This window comes from Periplaneta americana, chromosome 1 (genome assembly GCF_040183065.1).
Source record: "Periplaneta americana isolate PAMFEO1 chromosome 1, P.americana_PAMFEO1_priV1, whole genome shotgun sequence".
Taxonomy (NCBI): domain Eukaryota; kingdom Metazoa; phylum Arthropoda; class Insecta; order Blattodea; family Blattidae; genus Periplaneta; species Periplaneta americana.
Window position 1 is genome coordinate 210,610,318 of NC_091117.1, and position 22,097 is coordinate 210,632,414.

General features: G+C 37.0%; 1 protein-coding gene across 1 annotated transcript; it reads left to right on the plus strand.

Annotated features, from left to right (window-relative positions):
- The first annotated feature begins 322 nt into the window (after window positions 1-322).
- Window positions 323-21,029, plus strand: LOC138707450 (UDP-glucosyltransferase 2-like). The gene is made up of 5 exons (XM_069836918.1): window positions 323-808; window positions 7,428-8,105; window positions 11,582-11,801; window positions 13,664-13,883; window positions 20,568-21,029. Exons 1-5 carry the CDS (start codon window positions 644-646, stop codon window positions 20,848-20,850), a joined length of 1,566 nt encoding a protein of 521 aa, XP_069693019.1. The 5' UTR covers window positions 323-643; the 3' UTR covers window positions 20,851-21,029.
- The last annotated feature ends 1,068 nt before the right edge of the window (window positions 21,030-22,097 follow it).

Genomic DNA, 22,097 nt, shown 5'->3' on the forward strand with positions numbered 1-22,097 from the left:
TTTCTGCTCTTCCTCTTTTCCCTTATCTTTCTGTTCTTCCTCCTTTCCCTTATCTTTCTGCTCTTCCTCCTTTCCCTTATCTTTCTGCTCTTCCTCCTTTCCCTTATCTTTCTGCTCTTCCTCCTTTCCCTTATCTTTCTGCTCTTCTTCCTTTCTCTTATCTTTATGCTTCTTTTTCTTTCCCTTTTGATCTTCCTTCTGTCCCTTATCCTTCTGCTCTTCCTACTTTCTCTTATCCTTCTGCTCTTCCTCCTTTTCCTTCTTATGTTTTTCCCTCATTTTCGTCTCCTGCTTTTCCTTCATTCTCGTCTCCTGCTCAATCTCATTTCTCTTATCCTCTGCCCGTCCTCCTTTCTCTTCTCGTTATACTCTTCTTTCTGTTCTTCCACACTTCTCTTCTCATCAGCTTATATTTGCTTGTCGAAAATATTCTCGATTGATTCCATCCTTTTCTTTCTTTTACTGAATTTGCCTTTTTTTCGCATTTCCTTTAATTTTCTCTTTATTTCTACCTTATTCCTTCATATTTATCTCTTCCTGTTTTCGTTGCATACTTTTCTATCGTCCTTTAGTTAACAATGTATAATGTTTTCTAAATTGTTTAATCTATATGTAATTAATATTTTCCCGTTATGTGATTAGAATGTTCGGATTGAAAATCCTGATTTTGATGGTTTTTGTGCTATCCAATTCTGGACACAGTCCAGTCCATGGCGCAAGAATTTTGGCCATCTTCACTCTGGCGTCACCGAGTCACAACATCTTCAATAGAGTGCTGTCTCGAGCCCTGGCCTCTAGAGGACATGAGGTAAAGATTTCACAAATAAGCGGTAATTTCTTTTCATGTACATAAACATCAGTGCGTTCTAAATGTGCTCATAACAATATTTATAGCATCTAGGGCTGTGGTCGGCATTTCGTGACTCGTGAGTCAACCTCTTAGTATACAAGCAGGGTGGAGAGGTAAAGGCCCATTCACAATGAAAATTAAACATAAACATAACGTAAGCATAAAACCTTGTGTCCATGTTATTTAATGAAAGCATTCACAATGAATTACATAAGCATGAACTTAATCTTAATCATAAGACGTTAACATGAAACTTTGCAAACTCCAAACTTTCATGCTTATGTTTATGCGATTTGGAAACAGTACACAAGCGGAAAGCGTGTTTTCACTTTTTGTTTAACATCTCATGGGCTTTGCCTACAGGCAATATTTTGATCTATTGGCCGTGATGATAGCTAGGCGCGCAACATGGAATCATATGACGAAAAGTTGATTATTTTACATCTCCGTTTCTTTGATTTCAAGTATTGAAAGCCATATACTGATGCCATTGTAGTTATTAGAAACATAAATTGAATAGCTACATCGTCAGTCATTGTGCAATTCTCCATTTTTATGTAATAGATTCTGTAGTTTTGTTGATTCGGTATGTTTGTTTCCACACACGTGTTATGTTTACGTTATGTTTAATTTTCATTGTGAATGAGCCTTAAGGCATTATCTCCCTCCCCTTAGCCATCACTTGTTCATTCAACGTTAAGCAGTCTGGGTATCCTCTCCCTCCTACCTTCCCCTTTGCTGTGTATTGCAGTCTGCATTTTATATGACTTAATCTTTTAGCCCAGGCTCCGCCAAGTCGAGTCAAGATCGCGAGAGGGCGTACAGGCCTGCTTACGGCTTCCACTGCGGGCAGTACACTTGTACACTGCAGTCTATCAGTGGTGGAACCTATCGAGGTCGCTTGGGGGCACCGGTGCACTGCATTTTGCACCAGGAATATTTATGTGCTAAAACATGAACCTTAGCAATGTAATGGATGTTGTTATGCGAACAATTAATTTCATAAGGTCTAAAGGACTCAATCACAGGGACTTCAAGGCACTGCTTGATGGTATTAACAGTATGGGGATTTACTCTACCATACCGAGGTAAGGTGGTGAAGTCGAAAAATTCTGGAACGTTTTCTCGCACTTAGAAATGAAACTGCCTTATTTATGGATGTACATGGAAAACCTGTTAGAAGCCTTGGACATGAAAGAATATATAAGAATAATGCAACAATTGTGTGAAGTTTCGAACGTAGATTTGAGGATATTAGAAATCTTGAACAACAATTTAAGATATTTGCAATATCTTTTTCAGTGAGTGTCCTGGATATTCCTGCTGAACTACAATTAGAAATACTTGATTTACAAAGCGATATTGAGCTAAAGGATAAGTATCAAAACAAAAAGTATTAACCATTTCTATACTTGTTTTCCACGAGAAAGGTTTCCTAAACAGTACAATCTTGCTGCAAGAACGTTGTAAATGTTCGGGACAACCTACGTATGCGAAACACTGTTTTGTTTAATGAAGTTTACAAAGTCACGTCACAGAAACAACTAAGTGATGAACAATTGAAAGCATGTTTGCGATTGGCTGGTACTAAAACAATAGCTCCGAGAATTAAATAGCTGCTTACTAACAGAAAACTGCAAAAATCGCAGCGGATCTCTGATGTTTAAAAAAAAGTACTATTATTAGAGAATTGTATTTGAATGACAACGTTTGTACTGTTGTTTTATTTTGTTAATTGAATTGTATAGCAATGAGAAGAAGACAAACAGTATATTAATCTGTATAAAAGTGTATATTTTGTTTTGTTTCATTATTGTGCAAACGTGCAAAAATTTGTTTCGTATATAGTTAACTGTACAAAATTGTATAGAGTACTGTTTTTCAGTATAGTGCAATTAACAGTGAAAGCGTGCTTCAATTAAAAGCTGAAATTAATTTACATTCTTATCACAAATTTGGTTCACATACAAGTTCTTAGCTCCGCCACTGTGGAAGCAGCTACCCTTGCCCGCAGCCGTACGTCAGGGCTTGAGGGTTTGTACGTACGCACGAGAGTGTAGTCACTTGACGGTCCCTGTTTTAGCCGACCGCTCATCTAGGGAATTAAATGGTTCATATTTTGTATCTGTATTTTATATTATGTACTTTTTACTGAAAACTGAGCATCTATGTTCCTCCATGATTAAAATCCCGGGGAGTTCAAGTGAGATATCCTGTGAAAGTCGGAATTCGGAAAGATATCATCATCATCATCATCATCATCATCATCATCATCATCATCATCATCATCATCATCATCATCATCATCGTCATCGTCATCATCATCATCATCATCATCATCATCATCATCATCATCATCATCATCATCATCATTCTATAAGGATGTTCGTGCGTGAAAGATGCCGTACCAAAAAATTCAGGTGTCGACGTCAACTTCAGGAATTTCTATGGCTAATTGTTCCGTAAAACTCTGGTCGCTAGATCCCAGTGGGGACTACGATATGTTGCAAATGCTTTCCATTGTCATTCGGTTAGTCAAATAAGATGATACTGAAGTGGTGAAGTGATGTCATGGAAAATAACGGCACTGTACAAAAATCTACTCTCATATCATCTTTATATACCTAGCTGCACCAGCGAATAGGAATTATGGTACATAGAATAGACACTGAATTTGAATAAAATAGCAAAAGATATCAGCATGACTATATCTAATACAAAAACTAAATCAATGGCCCTCAAAGGGAAAATACAAAAACGAATAAAAATAGTCGTAAATCAGGAAGTTATAGAACAGGTCTCAAATTTTGCATACTTGGGTACTAAAATCTCAACTATGAGCGCACAAACAGATATAGAAGAGAATTTACAAAAATATAATAAATTAAATGGTTGTATAAAGAGACATTTTGGGAAAGGTATGAGAAAAGAAATTAAACTAAGAATACATAATATTACTTCAAAACAAGCCCTAAAATTCGCAAGTGAAACTTGGGTCTTAAGAGCTAAAGATAAATCAAGAATAGAAGCAGCACATATGAGGTTCCTGAGATCAACACTGGGAGTTACCCGAAGAGATAGACTACCGTAATAAAGATATTAGAAACCAACTACAACAGGAGGATATGGTGGAAGAGATACAAAGATATCAGAAGCAATGGAAAGAACATGTATTAAGAATGAGTCCTTCAAGACTTCCACGGCAAGCTTTTTTTTACAGACCATTTGGAGGCCGAGACGTTGGGAGACCGGTGAGAAGATGGAGTGACCAATTTGACTGAAAACACTTAATTAGCCTCGGAACAGGTCGCAAAGGCCTAAACCGTGTTTAGGAAGAAGAAGAAGAAGAATAGACACTGAACGAATTTTTCTGTTCTGTTTTTCTGTGTGCATGCGCTCCTTTGGCGTTTAATTCCACTTTCAAGCGCTAGAGGTTAGTGTAATCGAGCATACGCCTGGCACACGTTGGAGTTCCTCGATAATAATAATCTATATATATAAAATTTGAACTGGTAATGGAAATTACGGGAAAAGGGCTGAACGGATTTTAATAAATGGCCCCTCATTTTGAAGCTTGGAACCCAAAGTTTTTCGGAAAAGTAGTAATTTTCAGTGAAATGTCAATTTTCCTACATAATTTTCCTATTTTCCAAAATCCATCTGTTGTCAGTTTTGAGAACTAATTTTATCGAATCACGGCCGACTTGATTGAATTTCAGAACAAAACACAAACTGCAATAAACAATAGGCTATTACACGAAGGCCATGAACTGCAGGATTGCAGACACATTTAGAGCTCAATTCAATTTGTTATTAAAACTGATTCTGCAGTGTATAACAATTGAAGGGTACACGGGAATAACGATCAAGGACCATTTTATAAAGTTTCGAGAAAAACGAATTTTAAAGTTTAAGCACTTAATACTTTGTTATGTGTGTATTTAATAGAAATTGACGTAGTGGAATGCCAAGAACGATGATTTCTTATTACTAGCTAGACCACATGATAGTACTTCTTTTCCACTATAAGATAGCATTATTAACTCAATTTCGATTTTTATGGACCTTGATCGTTTTTCCCGTGTACCTTTCAATTTTCTGAGTACAGCTGTGTATTGGATATTCAAATCTACGAAACTTGAGGTGGTTTGATGACATTATTATCATTAGAAATTAAATATTATTATAGTTAATATGATGCATCTATTTTTCATTAATTGTACATAATATTGATGCTATATTGATGACATGAAAGTGAAACGTTTTGAGGTTATGTAAGTAAATGTAGAGAATATCTTAATTTAGATCTTCATTTCTATAATTTACTGAGTGGCTCCTATATACAGTATAACTACAAAACTTAAGTAAGATAATAATATTGTTATTAAAAATCAAATATTTTTATACTTATTAGCCCAGTGGGGTTGGGTCTTTTTCATATACTTAATGGCGGTGTAGTGTAGATATTGATATGAGTGTCATTGTCTTCAGTATTAGCTCCACAGAGTGCAAAAATTACAGTTCCTAAGGAAAGATCAAAAGGTATTACTTACTGATAAAATAAGAGGCCTAGAAAATTTTGTAGTCTCCAGATCATTTCAGCAAGATCTCTTAGTAGGATAAAATGATTTTACGCTCTACATTTCAAGTTCTACATGCAGCAGCTATACGAAAATGCTATTGTTCGAAAGCTTATCAAACCTGATATTTTTTTAACTTTCGCCTACACTCCACAATGACCTGAAATAGCTACTGCTATCGTCCTGACATTGATACTTGCGTTTTCGCGTTGAAACTCCAAAACTGAAGTTGGATAGATTCAAGAGAAAGTATTTGGCCTAAAAAATCCATTCAGAGGGAGTATGTTTCATTATTATGGAATCAAATAACTATTAACAAGACAAGTATTCTTCATTGAAAATAAATCTGAAAAATTTTTATTTGAACGTCTAACGAACTTAGTTTGCAGCAGCATTTGCTGCACAAGCCACTAGTAATAATTGAATATAAGAGTTGAGTCACAAGATCCAAACATCGTCTACCTATAGACGCGGCGCTGTTGTTCCCGGCGGGACTCCTCCTCTTTGCTTACGTCTTAGGAAGTGATGGCTCTATAAAGTCTAGGGCCGTATTCATAGACATTTTTAGCGCGGGCTTCCGGTGGATGATCAGCGTTTTTCGTATTCATAAACCAGTGTTAGCGATAGGATATGATTTGAATTCTGTACAAGTAACCAGTGGATAGCCGGGGCTAGCTTAGTACGCTCGTAGCGCGTGCTGCGAAATGTCTATGAATAGCACCCTAAGTATGTAGTATCGTTCTCCATTTTTGTTCTTTCTTTGCCGAGCTACCATTCGAGGAATCTATTTGCCACACAGTTAAACATTATCATGTCGTAGCTCCTATGATAATAAATCAAACGCAGCAAATAACTGAGCGGCAAATAACGTCCTCGTGTGCATTCTGCGAACGCCAACGAAAAAGCCAAAATGGCGGGCGATTATATTAAGTATTTATCGAGCCTTAGGAAATGCATGTCTTCATCAGCGAATCACAAGACGCACACGTTTAAATGTAGCCGATCTGCAACGTGATTGGCTGCCGGAAATTAGGGCGACGGGACATCAGTTGCATAGTCCAGTAACGGCTTTGCTTCCACTAAATTCAAGTTAACAGCTTTTCCTTATTTCTCAGTGATAAACTAGCTTAATAATAATTTTTATGTTTTATACATAATAAATTATATTATGAAATAATATAATGTATTATAAAATTATGTATCAAATTTAATACTTGTATGCAATATATATATATATATATATATATATATATATATATATAGGATATGGTTTTACTTCTCATAGGAGTTTTGTTTTTCCACTGTCAGTGGCATCAAATCATTACATATTTTAATTATTGATGAAATAAACGTTTCAACTCTCATTATAAAGGAACTCTGGAATCTAGACATTACAGATAATGGCGGATTTATTATTTTATCGGTCGAATTTATTTTATTTGAGTACATGTTTTCATTTTGTTATTATTATTATTATTATTAGGCCTATTATTATTATTATTATTATTATTAGGCCTATTATTATTATTATTATTATTATTATTATTATTATTACTATTAATTGTGTATTGTTCCTGTATTTCTGCCATTTTTATATTTGCTATTGTTCTAATACTGGTTGAGTGGAAGAGAAGGCTTTATGGCCTTAACTCTGCCAGTCGAAATAAATCTTCTACTACTACTACTACTACTACTACTACTACTACTACTACTACATAATGTATCTAGAGGTATAATTGTATGTCTGTTATAATTCCCCTGTGTCGACTGCTAGCTGGTGTGATATCAGCGCCAACTGTAGGGAAAAAGCATAATCTCACGCTCAAACTGGTTTGAAGATTATTGAAATCAGTCACTGCTACATCAAAGGTACCGACGCGAAGTGTCCATACTTGTAATTCCCTATACGTTGGCTACACCACACATTCCACTCTGTTCTCAAACGCAAGTTATTAACATTCTATTCGCGTGGTTAATAGTATGCAATTTTATTTCAGGTGACAGAGATATGCCCCGATGTTGACAAGCAACCAACACCTAACAGAACCACCATCCTAATTGAACGAGCTTATGACATGTTACACAGCAAGTACAACTATGGAAAATCCCCTGAAAAGTCAACGCTGGAAATTATTCACAAATTGACTGAAATAGTTGAATTTTATTGTGAACTGCAACTCTCAAGCAAAGGAGTGAAACAATTACTGAATTCTCAGCCAGGATATAAATTTGATCTCATTATCGTGGAAGCAAGCCTAGGCGGATGTCTGTATGGGTTCATAACGAAATTCGGATCACCGCCCGTTGTTGTGATATCCTCACATGGAATGTTCCCCTGGTTAAGTACCTTAATGGGAACACCCGAAAACCCTTCGTATATGCCTAATTATTTCCTTCCTTATTCAAGTCGTATGACTTTCGGAGAAAGAATACACAATTACATAATTCACAGTATCTTCACATTTTATTATAAGTACAGCATTGTTTCCGTGCAAGAATCCGTAGCGAGGAAGCACTTCAGGGAAACTTTACTGCCGTACTTGGATATACAAAGAAACTTCAGCTTGCTCCTGGCTAACATCGCTGTCGGCTTGGACGAGCCGCGCCCATTATCATCAAATGTGATTCCAGTTGGTGGGATGCACATCAAGTCACGGCATGAGCCTTTACCGCAGGTTAGTTGTTTCTAAGTAAAGCATTTAGTAAGCTTAACAATTGAGCGATGTCCATGTTTCTGCCCCATAAAATGCCACCATTCACATAAAGCACTTTATTAGCTTGTTCCTCATGGCGAAGTGTATCAACATCGGTTAAAAACGCAGTAATCGTAGATTATGAAACGACGGTTAAACAGTAACAGTGGTTAAAATGTAATTTGTGTGCACCATTCATAATCACAGATTACTTAAACATGGCTAGCTGACACCTCATTTAACCAGAGTAAAGTCTATGCTGGTGTACTGTTTCTACAAAATGACTAAAGGAAAGCATCCATACCGCTGTAAGGATAATAGTCAACGTCTGAAAATGACTGCGCTCACTCCGTTCTACATCGAAATGAACGTGTCCTACATTTTCGCTTTGCATTTGTTTGCCTTTGGGCGCTGTTATATTTGCGAGTTGCATTTATTTGCTGTTAGGTTAAAATCGTACAAAATAGAAAATTGAATGCAAAAATGATTATATCCCAATGTGTGGTTGAAGTGTCGCTAGACTTAATTACTAGAATTTAAATATATTATATAAAAAGATGGAATATCTATAAAGGAAAAGGATGCAGAAGATTAATAGGAATGTGTATAAGATCAAGGACCCCATTTACACGAGGGAACTGTTCATTATCCTAAGATCCATAAATAACCTCTCTTTGTTCAGCCAGTGACATAGAGAAAGAGATATTCGAGTATTCCCTCTTAAAATACAGAAAATATCAGTTACATAGAATCGTAATACAAGCAGCCGAACCATAGGAGAAATATGACTTTTTGTGTTATTTCAAGTGATCCATTTGTAGATTTCGATAAACGAAATCCCTCCTGAAATTTTCTGTCACCTAATTCCTCGTAAGAATTCTCTCTTTCCACTAAAGAACCTTCACGCTCACGCTCTATCAAGTAATTCAAGTATTGTACAATAATAATCGTCTTCGAAATAAACATCTGTGGCTCTGGCAGCCATTTTGCTTTACTTGCTCTACTAATCACTGGTTATCTCTTTTAACCGCTCGAATATGGCCGGTTAGAGATTACTGTGGTTAACCTCCTATTTAAGTCGTAACCGAGGTCGATCCACTGTAAAAATGCTTAACCAGAGGTTAGGTGACAATTTTAACCGGTGGTTACACTAACTGACGTTGATGCACGTGGGCATTAATATTTTACCAGATGTCCGCAGAAGATGCTCCTTATGCATGTATTTATTCACACTGCAATGGGTATATACCCGGTGGCAGTGGTAACTAATTACACTCAATAATGACAATTAATAATAAACACAGCTAATAAAAACAATAAATAGTAATAATAATAACAATAATAATAATAATAATAATAATAATAATAATAATAATAATAATAATAATAATAACAAGGAGCATCCTAAATTAAATGAAGCATGGTCACTTAAAATAACATTTAAAGTAAACCTAATTCGTATCTTAATCCTAAGTTCGAACTAAGACCCACGAATGTGACAGGTTCATACCTGCACAAGTACATTTCGGCACTACACTTATTTCGCTGTCAACTCACTCACAGCACTGATTCTACCTGATTTCACTAACACTTCTAACCATTTCACTGTTCAAATACTTTGCACAGCCACTTCACTGACAACAACACACTTCACTTGCACAATAGACTTCACTGATACTACACACTTCACTGACACAACACACTTTCTTACTGACAGAACACTGTAAATAACAAGATATCAATTACACACTTTAAGTAGTGTGTATAATATACTACCGTCTATTAGTAAAGTCCTTAAGCCTATTTTTAAATACATTTTTGGTTATTGGTAAAGCCTTTAGTAAGTCTGCAGGTAGAGCATTCCAGTCCCTGATAGTACGATTGAGAAAAGAAAACTTTCCAGTGTCCGACCTCTGTCTTCTTTCCCTCAATTTATGAGTGGTCGTTCCTTGAAGAGTAGGCCTAATTTGGCGGCTGCAACCTATTTTTTATTTCTCTCCAGGCAGGCTCACCTCTGTATGTTTTGAACATTGCGCATAATCGAATTCGCGTTCTTCGGTCCGCGAGTGTGTCCCATTTTAATTGTGAATTATTACGACATCACTTGAGAGCCCGTTTTACACTTGAGAGCCCATTTTAAATGTATTAAATCTATTAAAAGCTTCCTTTTCCATTGCTGTCCTTCTCTTGAATTCCTGGCAGCAGCTTATGTTACTACAGAGCGTTCGCCTACGGGTGGGGCCAGGAAAGCGGCATGTACTGATACGCCGCTTTGTGTGCGCAGTTGTTGAGACACGCTCGACAATCAAGGACATCAAGGTCGACAAGTTATCAGTTGTGAGCCAGATGTTGCAGTATTTAACACGTACAGTGCACTTTCTTGACACAGTTGCTTAAATATTCAGCGTGTGTGTAAAATTTGTTAACAATGCAAAACGCAAAATTCACGCTTGAACAGAGAGTTTCTTTATGTATGATGCATATGTGAAAACAGAGTCATGTAGAGAGGTGCGTAGGTAATTTGAAGTGAAATATTCGGGTGCTCCAATTCAGGGTAGAGAAACTGTTAGACGTCTTGTTAACAAATTAAGGACAACAGGGTCGATAAATGGTACAATTCCTAAGCGAAAACGAAGAGTATTGACGGGAGAAAAAATTGACGAAATCAGTGCATCATTTACACGCTCTCCTAATAAATCTCTAAGACGTGTTTCACAGGAAGTTAGTGTTACTGCTGCTAAACTTAAAATTAAAACCCTACAGAGTATAGTATAGAAAGCGGAAGCTTAGGGATAGACGATTCCCGCAAGCGACACCGCAGGGAGGCCGCTTCCCTGGCCCCACCCGTAGGCGAACGCTCTGTACTTGTAGTACACCCAAAGTATTTGAAAAACTACTGTTCACTTATTCTACTGCCTCATTTCGAATTCGCACGTTCACGTTCTTTATTTTTCTTCCGATAACCTTGGTCTTAGTCTTCTTTGCTTTTACTTTCATCCCATACTGCTTACACCTTCGTTTATTTCCGGTAACAAAGACCTTAATATCATCTTGTCTTCTGCTAATAACGCCATATCATAAGCAAATCTTATGCGCTTTATTCTTCTTCCCCTACTATCACCCCTCCCATGTTCTGAAAACAGTTCTTCATTAAATTCTTCATGGTGTTGAACAAGGGAGGTGATAAAGGGCATTCTTGTCTACTCTTATCCCTATTTCACTTTCCATAAAACACTCTCTCTTTCGCATCTTAAAAGATCCAGGAGGTCCAAGGTGAGGAGAGTGATTTTGACTAATTCAGTCCTCCAGACTTCACCGAAGTTCATCGCAAGGGTTAAAAATCAGTTCCATCAGGGTTTTGACCCGATCACAGATCGGAAACTCTGAATTAGCCTTTGTTCCCCTTAAGTGAAATAATAGTAAATCTAAGGAATGATTCATTCTTGTTTTTATTACAGATTTTACAGGATTTTCTGGACGGAGCGCAAGGATTTATCTACTTCAGCCTGGGAGTGTCGATCAAAGGGGAAATGATAGATTCTGAGAAATTGAAGTTATTTGTGGATGCTTTCTCGGAATTGCCTCTTCGAATTCTTTGGAAATTCGAGACGAACAAGATGGGTGACCTTCCTTCGAATATTAGAATAGAAAAATGGCTTCCACAAGACGCAATTCTGGGTAAAATTCACATTTTTATTTATTTTAACTTACAGTAATCATATAACACACTTTTCAATGAAATTAATGTTAACAAGGATCGTTTATCTTCTGAAGATGTAACTAACCAGCAAAATTCTCATAATACTTTAAGTCAATGTTCCTTTTACGGCAAATCATTTAAGTCTGTTAACATATATAGGTGAGTGAAGCACATCCGAAGGAGCATCGGAACAGAATATGCTGTAATCAGTCATCTTCCGTCAGTAATTCTATCAAGTTCTTCTCAACGTGACGTCAGTAATAGTAATATTAATGATACTCAATGATAATAGTAAAGAGAGCGATTCTTACTATTCATCAGAATTAAATGGCTTGAGTATTCTCAAATGATTTTGTCTTAAAAAAATTTGAAGAAGCAGTTGGACATTTTTTGCGAATTATATAAACTACCTACCTGGACCTAACCACCGAGCCAGAAAGTATTATAAAAATCGTAAAAGGTGCAAAGATATTAATTTGGGTCGCATTTACAAACATTCTTCAAGTTTACCAGATCTTCCTCTTTAGTAGGCCCAGCAGTGGCGTTCCTCGGGGGAGGGAAGGGAGGAACTCCTCCTCACAATTTCTTCTTTTAAAAGTAAATACCAAATAAAATATGTGCCTTGAAATTCGAGGAAGATTCGATAATTTTTAAGTTCACAGCTATAAGAAAAACTCAGTTGATCGAGTTTTAAACGACGCGCGCTCATGTGCTGTAGAAAACAGTGAGAAAGATGCGAGATTGTCTGTGTGGAGGAAAGGCATTCCATTCCTCCTCTACTGCAGTTAACACACATAGACAACAGCGCACTAGCGGCCAGAGAAAGAAGCAGAGTTTTAAAGCAAGTAAATGAACGGAGAGGGAGGAGATCCTCCTCTGAATCAGTCATGGGCAGGAAACAGAAACCGACTGGTCGTGCAGCAAGCTCGCTACCGCTGCCACCTAACGATGTTGCATTCAACCAGACTATAACACATATAGGAGGAACACAACAAAAACAGTTTTAACGCAACGCTATGAAAGACACCATGTAAACTTTTTTAAAATTATAAATCAAAAATATTATTCATTGCACTTGTAGGCTATTATTCATGGTTTGAAACTTTCGTGGATATCTGAAAGCTAAAGTCGGGTTTATGTAAAACAAAGAGGAAGTAGTTTTACGTAGTTGGTCCCTGAAATTCACTTCTGTTCATTGCTTACTAGACAGGGCAACAGCCAAGTTGTCAGTTTTGTACAAATATATTTGAAACTGAAAATAGGTACTCCAAACTACATCATTTTTAACATAAAAAATTAATCGGCCACTGGCAGCTTTGAACAATAATGATAGTATGACTTTACAAGAACTGACATTCTTCAAAAGCATGTGATACTGAACTTGTAAAATGTACATGTGGCAACACAGACCACGTGGGTGGGTGCAGTGTCCTCGCTTTCCTCAGATTATTTCCCATTCCCATTTCCATTTCCGTAAAACGGTTCCGGTTACGAGTTAGTAGCTAGTCTCTTCCAACACATGTGATGCTGTAGTGTGCTCGAAAAATGCTACGAGGTTGTTAATTTCCTTGTAATTGTTAATTTGTGCAATTATTCAACAATGAATGGAAGTGAAAACATAATATATTTTGGACAATTTAGGAAACTCAGTTTACAAGAACAGATTGTTGCTATACAGAAGGGAAGGCCAACCCCAACACTACCTGGTCTTACATGTATGCATGCAGGCTAATTTGTAGCATGTTTCATTCAAGAAGGTGTCATTTAGTGCTGTTAACTTCTTTCCTCCTCTTAAGAAATATGCAGGAACCGCCACTGAGGCCCAGTCTTTCTTTTTCAGCCCATCCGAATATCCGAATGTTTATAACCCACTGTGGACGATTAAGCATGCTGGAGGCAGTGTACAGAGGAGTTCCCGTTGTGGGAATACCATTGATAATGGATCAACCTTCAAATTTGAAATTAATATTGGACCGAAAAGGCGGTGTTCACCTGGATTACCACACACTGTCCAAAGAAAGCATTCTCCAAGCAGTGAAGAAAGTACTTGGAAATAAATCGTGAGTTTTTCGCAGTTACTATAATTTATGCTTCATATAATTCAAGGCTCATCCACACACCAGGTCGGCAGAAGGGTTCTTACCAAAAGAACAGAAGATCTATGAGGTTCCGTACGGAAAAAATAGATGTAATTAAATGACGCATACTTTCGCATTACACAAAGTAAAAATCAAAATGATCCTTGTATTAAGATTTGTCAAGTTATCCAATATCTCATTCTTGCGTTACCAGGCTTCGACACGAATCGGAGTCACGTGATTATCGTGGTCTAGTCATGCACTGCCATCTTGACAATCGCCTAATACAAATACATGTTCGAAATTCTAAAAAACAAAGGAATACTTACTTACTTACAAATGGCTTTTAAGGAACCCGAAGGTTCATTGCCGCCCTCACATAAGCCCGCCATCGGTCCCTATCCTGTGCAAGATTAATCCAGTCTCTATAATCATATCCCACCTCCCTCATATCCATTTTAATATTATCCTCCCATCTACGTCTCGGCCTCCCTAAAGGTCTTTTTCCCTCCAGCCTCCCAACTAACACTCTATATGCATGTCTGGATTCGCCCATACGTGCTACATGTCCTGCCCATCTCAAACGTCTGGATTTAATGTTCCTAATTATGTCAGGTGAAGAATACAATGCGTGCAGTTCTGTGTTGTGTAACTTTCTCCATTCTCCTGTAACTTCATCCCGCTTAGCCCCAAATATTTTCCTAAGCACCTTATTCTCAAACACACTTAACCTATATTCCTCTCTCAGAGCGAGAGTCCAAGTTTCACAACCATACAGAAGAACCCGTAATATAACTGTTTTATAAATTCTAACTTTCAGATTTTTGGACAGCAGACTGGATGATAAGAGCTTCTCAACCGAATAATAACACGCATTTCCCATATTTATTCTGCGTTTAATCTCCTCCCGAGTGTCATTTATATTTGTTACTGTTGCTCCAAGATATTTGAATTTTTCCACCTCTTCGAAGGATAAATCTCCAATTTTTATATTTCCATTTCGTAGGCCTACAATATTCTGGTCACGAGACATAATCATATACTTTGTCTTTTCGGGATTTACTTCCAAACCGATCGCTTTACTTGCTTCAAGTAAAATTTCGTGTTTTCCCTAATCGTTTGTGTGTTTTCTCCTAACATATTCACGTCATCCGCATAGACAAGAAGATGATGTAACCCGTTCAATTCCAAACCCTGCCTGTTATCCTGAACTTTCCTAATGGCATATTCTAGAGCGAAGTTAAAAAGTAAAGGTGATAGTGCATCTCCCTGCTTTAGCCCGCAGTGAATTGGAAAAGCATCAGATAGAAACTGACCTATACGGACCCTGCTGTATGTTTCACTGAGACACATTTTAATTAATCGAACTAGTTTCTTGGGAATACCAAATTCAATAAGAATATCATATAATACTTCCCTCTTAACCGAGTCATATGCCTTTTTGAAATCTATGAATAAAACAAAGTAATAGCTATATTAAACTCTTGTTGAATGTGCATTTATATAAAACTTGTTCAATGTTGGCCATGTTATGACGTCGCGCCGTAGCCAACAACATTCTCACTGTCAAACTTCTCTACTATGTACAGATGCAGGAGATGTGAACATTGCCGGCAGAGGAGATAAGTCTAATTATATCGCTATTCAACCAATGGCGGAGATCTCATTCCACGCTTGACTTGAAGTTGTGCGGTCTGAAGCGTTCTACTTTTAAACATTAGAACTATGGAATATTACACCTATAGTATTAAAAATAAAGAAAATCCATCAAATTTGCATTAAAGTAATTAAACTATAGAAACAAATATATGATTATTATTGTATGCATTGCTTTACATTTTACTGTCTTATAGTGTATTAGGTCTGTGCCCTTTAAATACACCATAATAAACCTGTTTTGTTACTATGAACGGATTTTTAATGCACTTTCGACTGTTCTTTTAGGTTATTTAAGTTAATCCGGACGTTCGTTAAACCGGCCAATTTATCCCCCAATTAGTCCGGATTAACGAGGTTTAATTTTCAAATTCAAATTTATTCACAATTTACATTTGAAATGGTACATATGAATAGATACTCGAAATGAGCATATGGTCGTGCTCGGACACAGTCCAATAGAGTCTACATAAATTTTACAGATATCAATAATAATGTTGATGTAGAAATAATAGTAACAACAACAACAACAACAACAACAATAATAATAATAACAATAATAATAATAATAATAATAATAGAATAACCGTTACGGAGATAATACAAAGATAGTAATACAAATTAATTAATTATTAATAATAATAAAACAGAAATATTAAAAATAATAAAGTAAATACTAAGACTGATAAAATAAAATAATAAAATCACTTAGCGAGAGTTAACACAACTTAAATAAGCATATAATAACCAGAAAAAAAATAACGAACTCGAAAATCAACAAAATAGTTCGTCGTAAAATTGTAACTATATTTTCAACACTATCTCTCCTTGTCTGCTTGTAATTCAGTTGTGCGTCAGAATCGTTCGTCAGTATCTGAAATGAGAAGTTGTACCTACTATGAAACAGGAATAGAGATCAGTAATTCGGCGTTAGTGTTGCATGAAGTTCATCGAGGGATACAACTTCTAGTGATATGCATCAGTCAGAAAAAATGTCACTCGTGTGTAAAGAAAAGCTGATAATTATATTAAGTTTAAATTTACTCACACTCGTGACGAGGACTGTCCCCTATCGCATTGTGTTGATTGTGGTGGCGACATTCAAGCTAACAGTAGTTTTGGAATTTTCTGTACTTAGGCGCCATTTGGAAACTAGACGCCCCAACTATGTAGGCTAAGCATCTATATATAATTTGAACTGGTAATGGAAATTACGGGAAAACGGCTGAACGGATTTTAATAAATGATCCCTCATTTTGAAGCTTGGAACTCAAAGTTTTTCAGAAAAATAGCAGCTTTCACTGAAATGTCAATTTTTCAACATAATTTTCCTATTTTCCAAAATCCATCTGTCGTCAGTTTTGAGAACTAGCTAATTGTATTTCAGAATAAAACAAAACACACACTACAGTAAACAATATTACACGAAGGCCACGATCTGCAAGAATGCTGATATATTCAGAGCTCAAATTAAATTGGTTATTAAAAACTTAACTTACTAAAAATAATTTACAGGTTCTATTTTGTGGTGTGTAATTTTCTGGGCACAGCTGAGTATTGGATATTAAAAACTACAAAATTTGAGGTGGTTTGATGACATTATTACCATTAGAATTGAAATATTATTGTAGTTAATGCCATGATGTGACTATTTTTCATTAGTTATACATATTAATGCTATATCGATGATATGAAAGTGAAACATTTTGGGGTTACATAAGTAGATGTAGAGAATAACTTAAATTAGATTTTGATTTCTATATTTTACTGAGTGGCGGCTATACTGAAAGCTATAAAACTTACATAAGATAACATTATTAAAAAAAATATTTTTATAGTTATTAATCAAGTGGTGTTGGGTCTTTTTCATATCTTTAATGGCGGTGTGGTGTAGATATTTATATGCGCGGTTCTCTTCAGTATTGCTCGAGAGAGAGTATCTTTCATTATTATGGAAGCAAATAACTTTCAGAATGTCTGGTAGGTATTCTTCATTGAAAATAAATCTGAAAAATGTTTATTTGAACGTCTAATGAACTTAGTTTGCAGCATTTGCTGCACAAGCCACTAGTATCTCTTGAATTTTACAAAATAACTTACAGATTGTATGTTGGAAATGTTCCATGAACGATGGAAGAATCATAGTAGCTGACGTGCCCTTTTAAACCCCACTAACTAACCAAGATGGAAGAATAACTATTTCTATCATGACTGTTGAAACATTTGAAATTTCTCAGTAAAATCAATTGGCACTGGTCTTCAGATACGGAAGGAATGAGGATGAAGATGGTAAATCATCTTTTTCTTCTCCATCGCTGTCATCTTCGTCTTCACCACCATCTTCTCCATTATCGAATTCTTTATCGTTATAGTTGTCATCATTTCATCTTCGTATTGAACGTCTTTGTCTTAATCTTCACATTCACATTCTTTATTTATCCTTTGTTCACCTCTTCAGATATTCTAGCGATTCTGGCCGCGAAACCAGGTGGCCCGGGTTCTATTCCCGGTCGGGGCAAGTTACCTGGTTGAGGTTTTTTTCCGGGGTTTTCCCTCAACCCAATATGAGCAAATGCTGGGTAACTTTCGGTGCTGGACCGCGGACTCATTTCACCGTCATTGTCACCTTCATATCATTCAGACGCTAAATAACCTGAGATGTTGATACAGCGTCGTAAAATAACCTACTAACCTCTTCAAATATTCTGCAATTATGGAGCTCTATCGTAAAGTTGCCATCATGTTGGAAATTATATAATATAATTTAAAACCATGAACAAAAATGGTAGCCTTTTTGGTGTGCAGAATGGTAAATGAGTACAGTATTAACGATGTTGGAAACCGTTTCGGTTTTTATCTTCCTCCTTTTTCAGTGTGCTTTTCAGTGGTGTATCAAAAAGAAGGCAAAGCATCACACTTACATCTCATTACAGAAGTCCTACCATGTGTCTGTCTTATGCCAGATCTAAAATTGAGCCACCGGCGTGGCTCAATCGGTTAAGGCGCTTGCCTGCCGATCTGAAGTTGCGTTCGGGCGCGGGTTCGATCCCCGCTTGGGCTGATTACCTGGTTGGGTTTTTTCCGAGGTTTTCCCCAACCGTAATGTGAATGCAAGGTAATCTCTGGCGAATCTTCGGCCTCATCTCGCTATCACCATTCTCATCGACGCTAAATAACCTAGTAGTTGATACAGCGTCGTTAAATAACCAACTAAAATAAAAAAAAATAAAAAAATCTAAAATTGAAGTAAGGTGGGTGCTCCTGTTATGGCCATGTTCCTGATATGGCCACCCCCCTATTGTGAGTTAGTTAACCAAAAAATCCGCTAAATTGCAGCAGCATCCAGTGAAAGGGCATCCTGGTATGTTACTTGATCGTTTTCCATCCAGTAAGGTGGAGCAATATGGCGTCAGTTGCCTGTTTTGCGGTTTTCATCTGACCTCTTCTTATTTTTCTCTGGTAAGTCTCCTTTGTTTTATGCATGTTTTTCAAAGACTTGTTTCATGAAAACCATCGTACTCCATTCAGTTTTTAATGTTCTGTTGATTGGCGTTGTCGTTGATGGCGAATCTTTTACGAGTTCTTCATAATCAAACGATTTTCGTGAAAGCTTACCTGCTCCTGATATGGCCATATCAAATTCACCATGCCCATATCAAGTTCATTTCACTTTTATTTTTTTCACCTGACAAATTTACATACCTTATAGCTGGGATTACACAAAAATTTTGTATTGTAAGAAAAACAACTTAATTTTTTATGGAAAAACCTGTTTTGACTACACTTTTGAATTATAAAAAAGATTATTAAATGTCATTTTTATTCATTTTGCACCAAAATTATTTAATTTTAGCACAACTGCGCTATCAAACTGAAAACAATCACGATTTGTAGTACATGGAACAAGGGTGGTCATATCATGTGCACATGTTCCTGATATGGCCACTAGGTAGACTTTTGGAATTTGGACTTCGGGGACACCTACCTTAAATAGGCCTACGAGTAGGATAGACCCACGTACAAAGTCCCGATAGACTAGTAGCTGCGTACACGCAGATCAAACCCGGATTCTCTAATTAGGAACATCAATATACAGGGTGTTTCAAAAATATAGGGCATAATTTCAAGTACGTATTCCTCATATGTAGACAATACAAAAAGTTCATTGCAACATGTGTCCGGAAATGCCTGGTTTCCGAGTTATGGCCTTCAAAACAGTGATATTCACCGGAACGTTTCTCTTCCCGCAGGTAGGTGCCGTGACAGAAGATATTAACAGAGAACACTCTGACAGTTAATTCCGAGGCGAAGGGTACGTTGAGTGTTGTGTTTGGCGTTGTACTGTGCGACACGTAGGCTACTCAAATCAGTAGCTAGCAGAAATGCACTCCATGTACAGTAAGGCGGACGGCAATGCTGCGCTGCTCGTCGTTTGTACCAGGAGAGGTATCCTGACCGATGGATCGGTAGAGGTGGCCCAATTGCTTGGCCTCCACGCTCACCTGATTTCAAGCCTATCGATTTCTACTTGTGGGGCCATTTAAAATCATTGGTGTATTCGTCTCCGGTGCCTGACATAGAATCCCTTCGGAATCGAATTGTGGCAGGTTGTGAGGAAATACGCAATACTCCTGGAATTTGGGCTCGTGTTCGCAGGGCCATGAGGCATCGATGTGAGGCCTTTATTCAAGCAGGAGGTGGACATTTTGAACATCTGCTATAAAGACAACTACCTGCGGGAAGAAAAACGTTTAGGTGAATATCACTGTTTTGAAGGTCATAACTCGGAAACCAAGCATTTATGGGCATATGTTGTAATGAACTTTTTGTATTGTCTACGTATGGGGAATACATACTTGAAATTATGCCCTTCATTTTTTAAACACCTGTACAGGTATTTAACAAATTAGTTCTGCAAGCATAGCCTATTTCAACTTTCATAAGGTTATAAACATAGGTGCATAATGTAAAAATATCACTGCATGAAAATGTTCAATTTTGTCTTTCTAGTTATGCCGTCAACATGAAGAAATTATCAACAATATTTAGAGATCAAGCTGACACAGCGTTAGACCGCGCCGTGTTCTGGACGGAATACGTCATCAGACACAAGGGAGCGCCACATCTGCGTCCGGCGTCCACTGAGTTACACTGGCACCAGTACCTGCTGCTGGACGTGATACTTGTCATTGTGTTTGCACTTGTAATAACTTTTTTAATAACACGCTGTATGCTAATGTCAGTGATTAGAAGAATGAAAGCAGTTACACTTCTACGAAAGAAAACTAATTAAAGCGAACACAGGCATTCTAATTATTATTAGTTTACTAAATGGAATTTATAATTTATTGTTGGAACTTCCTTAAATACACGCACGTTTATAATAATAATAATAATAATAATAATAATAATAATAATAATAATAATAATAGTAATAATAATAGTAATAATTGAACCCTGCTTCTGTTGGTGGTGAGACCATTCTGAGGGGCTGGCTCTTTTATTATTTATCTTAGTGCATAGACCTAGTATCTTTATAACTTGAACATATTTAATTGATTTTATGTTTTCTGTATGAAAGGTAGGTCTGTTTTAGCCAAGGTCTCAAGATCAGCTTCAGTTCGGAAGTCGAAATCGTGATTAACGTATTGTTTTAGGCCTTACGAAAATGTTTGCGCTGCTAGTTAATGAACAGTATGTTCTCGTGGTATTTCATATGATAATAAATTATGATCTGCAATATGTAGCAATAATATGAACCATGAAGTTATTGTTTTAGCAAGAAAGATGAAATAGTGGTACTGATAATATAGGCTACATACATTTTTCTGTGACGTAACTTTTCATCCGTATCGTGTCTATGAGCGCGGAGATAATTTCCTTAAAATTCTTGTCGCATAGTCCTGCGGTGTATTTGCAGCAAATACCTTACTATAAAAATACCGGGCAGCTAGCAGTTTAACGTGCGAACGACGATGGTGCTGCTACCTACCTGCCGGGATGGGGATACTCGCGAAACAAGCTGTAATCAACTGCAATGTATATTGTTGCTGGGCTAGTTAATTTGTTAATAGTTTTATGAATTAGTACTAGTGTTAAAATGTCAGGGTGTGTAATTATGTGCTGTTTATAATTCGCGGGTGCTCATGTAAAGGGGGTTAAGTCAAATTGTAAGGTATGTAAACTTCTCTCCTTTGGTACTGAACAAAACAGTGGCGTGTATTCTGGGTAGGCTAGGTCTGCTGCGCCTACCCAGACAGACAGGAAGAAATTTATTAAATTTGTATTTAAAAGCAATACTGTTAATTTAAGAAAGTCTGCAGCGTCCTTAACTAATTTCAGCAAATTTTGGCTTGGCATCCTATTTTCATTTCCTTTTGGTTGGTACTGTACGTCGCATTTCAATTATTGTCCGCTGTGTGCTCGCTCTCGCGTCATCTTTCGTCACTGGAGAGTTGGGCAGCTCGGCTTGCTGAGCCTCCCTGGCCCTGCAGTGAGCGTAGTGTTTCCCTTCATAATCAGTACATTAGAACAGCTGGC